Source organism: Balaenoptera musculus, chromosome 12 (genome assembly GCF_009873245.2).
Source record: "Balaenoptera musculus isolate JJ_BM4_2016_0621 chromosome 12, mBalMus1.pri.v3, whole genome shotgun sequence".
Lineage (NCBI taxonomy): Eukaryota > Metazoa > Chordata > Mammalia > Artiodactyla > Balaenopteridae > Balaenoptera > Balaenoptera musculus.
The window spans coordinates 51,824,454-51,832,547 of NC_045796.1; the positions used below are offsets into that span (position 1 = coordinate 51,824,454).

The 8,094-nt window shown below is 57.5% G+C and overlaps 1 protein-coding gene across 8 annotated transcripts in view; it reads right to left on the minus strand.

Moving 5' to 3' along the window:
* Window positions 1–4,285, minus strand: part of FOXO3 (forkhead box O3) — a 119,667-nt gene extending 115,382 nt beyond the window's left edge. For 7 of the 8 annotated variants that reach the window (XM_036871455.1, XM_036871458.1, XM_036871460.1 and 4 more), the window contains exons 1-2: window positions 2,587–2,713; window positions 685–1,437 (exon numbers count right to left, since the gene is read on the minus strand). In XM_036871455.1, the coding sequence (XP_036727350.1) occupies window positions 685–1,302 (618 nt within the window). In that variant the 5' untranslated portion in view covers window positions 1,303–1,437; window positions 2,587–2,713. Of the gene's footprint in view, window positions 1–684; window positions 1,438–2,586; window positions 2,714–4,266 lie in introns of those variants that run through there. The other variant, XM_036871456.1, reaches the window with a different exon arrangement.
* Between the last annotated feature and the right edge of the window lie 3,809 nt (window positions 4,286–8,094).

Sequence of the window (8,094 nt, forward strand, 5' to 3'; positions counted from 1 at the left end):
CCAAATCATCTCAGAGGCTACTCCGAGGCAGGTTTGCTGTTGAGACATCTCTGAGGAATACAGGTGTCAACACAGGCAAGGAAAGAGAACCGGCCAGGAAAAGGTTTACAACCACTGCTTTTTGCCATGGGATCGATATGCCTGTGGGAATTAATTAACACCCACAAGCCCGAAACTTTGGACACAAGGGTTCTCATCCAGCTAGTCACAACACACCATGCTCCTGCGACCAACTGGAAACCACACATCCAACCTCACCTCCGGGCACCGACTCCCAAACACGTCCCCTCACTCCACCCGCAGCGGCCTCGCGTGCACCCACTACCGGGAAATCGACTCCAAAGTTGGCCGAGGACCTACCTCCTCTGCGATGACCCAGGAATCCGGCAAATGCACTCTTGTCCGTCTGTCCTTCCCTCGCCGGCGTCCCTCGCGCCCTCTCCTCACCTGGCCATGCCCGACGCTTCCCCAGGAGCCTCCTCTCCCCCTCCCGCCGCCTGCGCGGCCATCCCCGGGTTCCCCTCCTCCGGGGTCACACAGAACCCCCAAAGCCTCACAGCGGAGGCTCTCCCTGCCAACCCCTCTCCCCGGCGCCCGCAGGCGCGCTCCGACGAATCGAAGGCGCGTCTCGCAATGCGCAGGAGGCCCGGCGGGTCTGGCCGCCCGCCCCAGGTGGGTACGCACCTTCCAGCCGGCAGAGCTGTTGCTGTCGCCCTTATCCTTGAAGTAGGGCACGCAGCGCACCATCCACTCGTAGATCTGGGACAGAGTGAGCCGTTTGTCCGGGGAGCTCTCGATGGCGCGAGTGATCAGGTCGGCGTATGACAGGTTCCCCCAGGCGTTCCGCCGCGATGAGCATTTCCTCGGCTGCCCGGAGCCCCCAGCCGCCCCCGGCTGCGGCGGTGGCAGTGTCTGCTGAGGCTGCAGCGGCGTCTGCGTCCCCCCGCTCAGCGCGCCCACCGCGGGGGCTGGCCCGGACCCGGGGTCCTGCCCTCCGGGAGCTAGCAGCCGAGCCGAGTCCTCCAGGAGCAGTCCAGAGCCCAGCGGGCCGCCCGCGCCGCCGCCGATCGCCATGGCCGAGCCGGCCCTACCGCCGCCGTCCTCGTCGTCTTCATCGTCCTCCTCCTCGGGGATCATGGAGTCAGCGGCCGCTTCCCCCGAGGGCTTGGCCGGGCTCCCCTGGAGCTCCGGCCTCTGCAGGGGCCACGTACAGGAGCGCGGCCGGCTTTGGGGCTCGAACTCCGGGTCCAGCTCCACTTCGAGCGGAGAGAGCGGGGCCGGGGAGGCCGGCGCCTCTGCCATCTTCGCCGCCCGCCCGCCCGCGGCTCGGGCTCTCGCGCTCTCCTCTCGCGCCGGGGCGGGGTGCGGCGGGGGAGGGACGGGGGCGCCGCGAAGGCTCGGGCTCCCGGGCGCCGCCGTCGCCGCTACTGCCGCCGCCTGGGGAAGCACGAGAGAAGAGAGAAGGAGAGTTGGTTATCCCGGGCTGGAGCCCAGTCCTCGGCGAGTCCTCGCCCGCCGCCGCCGCCGCCGCCGCGGCCACTGCTTCCCGATCTCACCGCGCCCGCCTCCCAGGAGCAGGCAGACCTGGAGACGTGCGTCCCGCGGACCCGGCGCAGCAGACGCGGCCCCCCTACCAGGCCGCTGGGGAGACTGGAGCGAACGGACGGACTCTCACGGGGCACTCCCCACTCCCCCGCCGCCGCCGCGGAAGCTGCAGGTCTCTCCTGGGCTAGGTGGCGGGGCGGGGAAGAAGGGGGAGGGGCGGGGAAGAAGGGGGAGGGGCGCGGGCCGCGCCTTTAAAGCGGGCAGCAGCCCGAGCTGGCGCAGCCCAGCCGCGGTCGGAACCCGAGTCTGGGCGGGCGTGCGTTTGTTTATGTTTCGCTCCGGCCCGCTCAAGTGCTTCCCGCGGCGACGCCGCCAAAGTCTGTGGCGTCTTCGGCTCTTCTCCCAGTCCCTGGCCCTAACGCCTCCGCGCCCCCCCTGCCACCCCCCTCCTAGCGGAGGGCCCAAGCCCGGGGAAGGCGCGGGCAGCTCCCTTCTCCCCTCTTCGCCCGCGGGCTGAGAGAGTGAACGTGGGTCCGAGAGCAAACGGGCCCTTGTCACTTCCAGAAAAAAAAGAAACAGGGAAGAAGGGGGGCAAGCAGCTCGGCGGGTATTCGCAAAGGGTCGAGCCGAGCAGCAGCGGCCACTTTGGGGGTTTGTGTGGTTTATTTTCCCGCGGGCGTCGTGTACTCCACCCCCTTCCCTGTAAAGAGCGAGAGGAGGGGGCAAGTCGGAACGTCAATCTTCCAACAGGTCAGGAAGCACCAAGTCTCCCGGGCCGCCAGAAAACCCGGACCAGCACGTTCATCACCTCCTTGCTCCCGCTGCTGCCATCTTGACAGTTTCCCCCCTTCACTCAAGTCCTTTAAAAACACTAGCGGGAGAGAAGAGGGGCGCGCACACCGAGTCACGGGGAGGGAAAAGGGAAGCGCCTGGCCCAGCTCAGAAGCAGATCCGGAGTCACCGGGAAGGCGGCCGACCCGCTGCACAGCTCCGGCGCCTACCTGGGTTCCTTCCCTTCAGGGACGAGGGGGGAGGACTCACAATCCCGCGCGGGGCCGGGGCAGGGCGAGGAGGGGGCGCGCAACCTCGGCCAAGAAGAGGCGCTCCGGCCGCCGCCGCAGCCCGCCTGAAGAACCGCCTGTCAGCCTGCGCGCTGCTGCCTTCCACATTCCTCCTCCTCCCTTCCACGAGCAGGGCGGCCGCGGCAGCAGCACAAAGTTATAGACACACGCAGGGTGCCTCAACCTAAGCTGACGGCGGGCGGGCGGGCGGGCGGGTCCCCGCCCAGGGGGAGGGCTGGGCGGCGGGCCCGGGTGTGCTGGTGTGCGTGTGTGTGCGCGCGTGTCTGTGCGCGCGCGCGAGCCTGCGCGACCCGGCCCCGCGGAGCCGCGGGCTTGGGTGTGAGACCGCGCGCCGGAGGTCGGGACTCCGCAGGCTCCAGCAGCGGTCCCCGCCGGGCTCCTCCTCTCTCCCGCGAGCCTCAACGACAACAAAGCGCGGCGCTGGCCCAGGAGAAGGGGGGGGCCCGCAGAGCCCCAAACCCTCCACCAGCGCAGTCGCATGGCCTCCCTGACTCGGAGCAGGGCGCCTGGCACCGGGGGGTCCCCAGCTAGCGCGTCCCTCCGCCAGGCTCTGCGCCCGCCCTGGTGTCCGGTTCCCCATTAGAACCCGACACCAGGTAACACCCGAGATAAGATGCTGACCGCAGATGGCAAGGGTTACCTCAGCGTGAAAATACTGGCAAGCGAAGATGTTGGTGCCCTCAGGACTTCGATAAACCAATGCCCTCAGATTTGATCAGGCACCAAGAGGTTTGCACTAACCTAGGACGCTTGACCGCAATCATGTTTCACATTTCGTGAATTTCACGGCAAACGAGGGGAGAAGTGTAACTCGGGAGAAAAGCAGATTATTCCACATTCCTAAATGCAAGAACAAATTTTGAACAACTGTGAATGGGAAATAATGAGTCTAATTTTTAAATGACGGCAAAACACCTAATTGTGCATTTTTTACTTTTTAAAAGAAAAGTACTCCTTTAGGTTTAGAAAAATATCTTCACAAGTCCTTATCCTACGATCAGTACCCAAAGTCGTTCATTTGTGCACTAAGAATGCAATACATGCGACACGCACACCAAAATTCTATCCGCTTTGGTTTATAAATATCTTTCCCCGCCCCCACCCCCCAAATCCTTCCAAGTCACTAGAAATATCTTGGAGCCCAAAGCGGACTCCGCAACAACCCCGTACACAAAAAGGTCCAACCCAGCGTACCCAGGAATCCGCCCACCCGGCCAACTCCAGGCTCCGGGCTTTGCGCAGGACCCGTCACTCAAGTGACGCGCGGCCCCGCCCCTGCACCAAGCTAGTTCGACGCGTACAAACAGATGATGTCATTGTATCCACAAGCGCGTGACCCGGGATCTCTGCGCCGCGTCGCCATTCGCTGCGCCGCTTACTCGTCAAGCCGCGCCGCTTACTCGTCAAGCCACGCCGCGCGCTGACTGGCCGCGGCCACCCGTCACCAGGCCCCAGACGCCCCTCTCCGCCCCCCGCCTCCGCCCCCCAGCAAATAATAAACAATCGAGTAAAATTCGAAGGAAGGAAGGAGAGGATAGAGAGAGGGCGAACCAGAAGCCAGTCCTCCGCGCACTGATGGGAGGGAGAGTGAAAAGGAGAGGGACATGAGAGGACCGGGGAGGGGAGGGAAGGAGCAGACCTGAGACGATGTGTCCAGCCTCGATGAGGTGGCATCAGGGGAGGAAAGTTGGAGAGCATTCTGCGGGGCACGCCTGGTAACACGGGGGGCGCTAGGGCCCGGCAGCGGCCGGTCTCGGGGCTCCTGGGCGGTGCGCGGCCCGCCGAAGGGGCGGAGACTGGGCCGCGCTAGCGCAGCTCGGGCGGAGCCGGCAGACACGTGCGGGAGAAGGGCGGGCGCGCGCGCGGGCGCGCCTTACAGGCTCGCCATGAGCGCGCGGCAGCAGCGGTAGTGCGCGCTTGTTTACCAGCGCACGTGGGTGTTATTTTTAAACGGAATGTTGTGTTGGCAGCTCAGCCGAGTGGCGGGCGCGTGGGGCCGCCCGCGCCGGCTGGGGGACGCGGCGGGGCCCGCGCCACGGCCTCTACGAGCGAAGCTCAGGGGCCAACAAGGCTGTCCCCACTGCGGGCATCTTGTGCAGCCGGCCGCTCCGGCCGGGAGCCTGATTGCGAGTTTCGCGCGCTGTCCAAGCCCCTACCGAGACAAGTGTTCTCGCCGCGGAACGCTGCCTTTTGTAAGCTCGGCCTCGGCTCCCTCATTCACATCCCGGGAACAAAGCCACCTCTTTCTTTTCGCCCTGGAGGCCGCGCCAGGCCGGGCTCCGCGGCCACCCGTTCTGGAGTAGATTTCACACGTTCACACACTCACTAGCACAAAATACCGTCCACGAGGTGGATTCCCATCACCCTTCGTGGTTTGTGTCCTTGCTCCCAATGTCCCCGGTCCATCTGTGCCCGTCTCTTGGGCACACATCTCTGCCCACGTACAACTGCGCTTCTACTTCGGGTTGTCTGCGGAGGGGGAGGTCTGGGGTAGAGGTCTCTGACTGCTTCCTGGGCTTGACCCCTCTGCGTTCGGCCCCGCTCCTCTCGTTGTGTGCCTGCCCCGCTGAGAAGCCCAGAGTTTGCATTTCGTTTATAAGCTGGCAGTGTGGAAGATGATGTACGATCACAGCTCTCAGCTTCAAGTGCCCAAGGCTGAGTAGAATTTGTTACACTGAGTCTGATTTTCTGCTTTGCACGAAGAACCAGGAGACCAGATTACCCAGGGCTTTGCACTGTGGTAGAGCATAAAATCCAAAGAACTTTCAGTTGCTTCTTTTTAATACTTTAACACACTGTAAAAGAAATCACCCTTTTTCTTCTCTAAATCTAAGCAATCCTTTGTCATTAAGACGTAGAAAGAATGTGTTTACACTGGCCAGGCTCTCAGCCATTATATTTTCACTATAAACATGTTGAGTGTCCATTTACAGAATGCATATCCCAAGGGCATTCCAAAAAAAATGAAAGAGTTAAAAGATTCAGTAGATTAATTGAGCTCATTGTGACCCTCTTGGTGATTAACAGGGGTAGGGACATAATAAAGCTCTTTCCCTCAAAAAGCTTTACAGTCTTAGGGGGATGAAACGTTTAAAAGTTCAGTATTTCAAGAGCTTAAAAGCAGTACAAGACAAATACAAGAGGTCATACATACAGTGTTGGGTAATTTTCTAATGAGTTGAGGATCAAAACTTCAAATGGCAGTGACTATAAACATTCAGTCTGGTAAATGTGAATCTTACCCAAAGAATTAACACTTGTAATGTGTCCCTATAGGCAAGCCTTTGAAAACTCAGAGTGATTGTTCCCTTTTAGCCTGAAATTGCTTTGACCTTTGCTTTCTTCTTGAAGGCTTCCTTGGTCCTTCATTTCTTCACCCAAGTGTTTAGTATAGGAAAGCTGAATAAGTTATGGTTGTTGATTAGGAAAGAGTGCCAGCATTACCTTTGCAGTAGAATTTTTTATCAAAATTTTCCCTACTTATCATACCGTGTTTATTTCTACAATGATTTAAGGTGGTAACTGTCCACTCCATTTTGTAAATTCAGTCACTGGAGGAACAAACATTTTTTAAAAAAATTTTACCTGAAGAAGCTAAGTAATCTGCTAAAACTGTTATCCTTATAAAACAGGAAGAGACATTAGATATCTCTCCACTATGTGAGGACACAGTGAGAAGGTGGCTATCTGCAAGCCAGGAAAAGAGTTCTCACCAGAAACCAAATCCTATTGGAAACTTGATCTTGGATTTCCCAGCCTCTGGAATGTGAAATTATTTCTTTGACCAGAAGCAGTGCCATGTTAGAGCACTGGGATCACAACTAAATGCTGAACAATCATTGACAGGAAGACACTGGAACTCACCAAAAAAAGATACCCAACATCAAAAGACAAAGGAGAAGCTGCAATGAGACAGTAGGAGGGGCACAATCACAATAAAATCAAATCCCATAACCGCTGGGTGGGTGACTCACAAACTGGAGAACACTTATAGCACAGAAATCCACCCACTGGAGTGAAGATTCTGAGCCCCACGTCAGGCTTCCCAACCTGGGGGTCTGGCAACAGGAGGAGGAATTCCCAGAGAATCAGACTTTGAAGGCTAGCAGGATTTGATTGCAGGACTTTGACAGGACTGGGGGAAACAGAGACTCCACTCTTGGAGGGCACACACAAAGTAGTGTGCTCATCAGGACCCAGGGGGAAGGAGCAGTGACCCTGTAGGAGACTGAGCCGGGCCTACCTGCTAGTGTTGGAAGGTCTCCTGCAGAGGTGGGTGGTGGCTGTGGCTCACCACGGGGACAATGACACTGGCAGCAGAAGTTATGGGAAGTACCCATTGGTGTGAGTCCTCCTGGAGTCTGCCATTAGCCCCACCAAAGAGCCTGTAGCCTCCAGTGCTGGGTCACCTCAGGCCAAACAACCAACTGGAGGGAACTCAGCCCCACCCATCAGCAGACAAACATTAAAGTTTTACTGAGCTCTGCCTACCAGAGCTGCCTACCCAGCTCTACACACCACCAGTCCCTCCCATCTGGAAGCTTGCACAAGCCTCTTAGAGAGCCTCATCCACCAGAGGGCAGACAGCAGAAAAAGAAGAACTACAATCCTGCAGGCTGTGGAATGAAACCCACATTCACAGAAAGATAGACAAAATGAAAAGGCAGAGAACTATGCACCAGGTGAAGGAACAAGCTAAAACCCCAGAAAAACAACTAAATGAAGTGGAGATAGGCAACCTTCCAGAAAAGAATTCAGAATAATGATAGTGAAGATGATCCAGGACCTCAGAAAAAGAATGGAGGCAGAGTTCGAGAAGATGCAGGAAATCTTTAACAAAGACCTAGGGACTTCCCTGGTGGCACAGTAGTTAAGAATCCACCTGCCAATGCAAGGGACACGGGTTCCAGCCTTGGTCCAGGAAGATCCCGTATGTCACAGAGCAACTAAGCCCATGTGCCATAACTACTGAGCCCGCACACCACAACTACTGAAGCCCTCGTACCTAGAGCCTGTGTTCCACAACAAAAGAAGGCACCGCAATGAGAAGCCCACGCGCCTCAACAAAGAATAGCTCCCGCTCGTCGCAACTAGACAAAGCCAGCACACAGCAACGAAGACCCAACACAGCCATAAACAAATAAATGGCCTCCTCCTTTAAAAAAAAAAACAAACACCTAGAAGAATTAAAGAACAAACACCTAGAAGAATTAAAGAACAAACAAACAGAGATGAACCATACAATAACTGAAATGAAAACTACACTAGAAGGAATCAATACCAGAATAACTGAGGCAGAAGAACGGATAAGTGACCTGGAAGACAGAATGATGGAATTCACTGCCTTGGAACAGAACAAAGAAAAAAGAATGAAAAGATATGAAGACAGCCTAAGAGACCTCTGGGACAACATTAAATGCACCAACATTCGCATTATAGGGGTCCCACAAGGAGAAGAGAGAGAGAG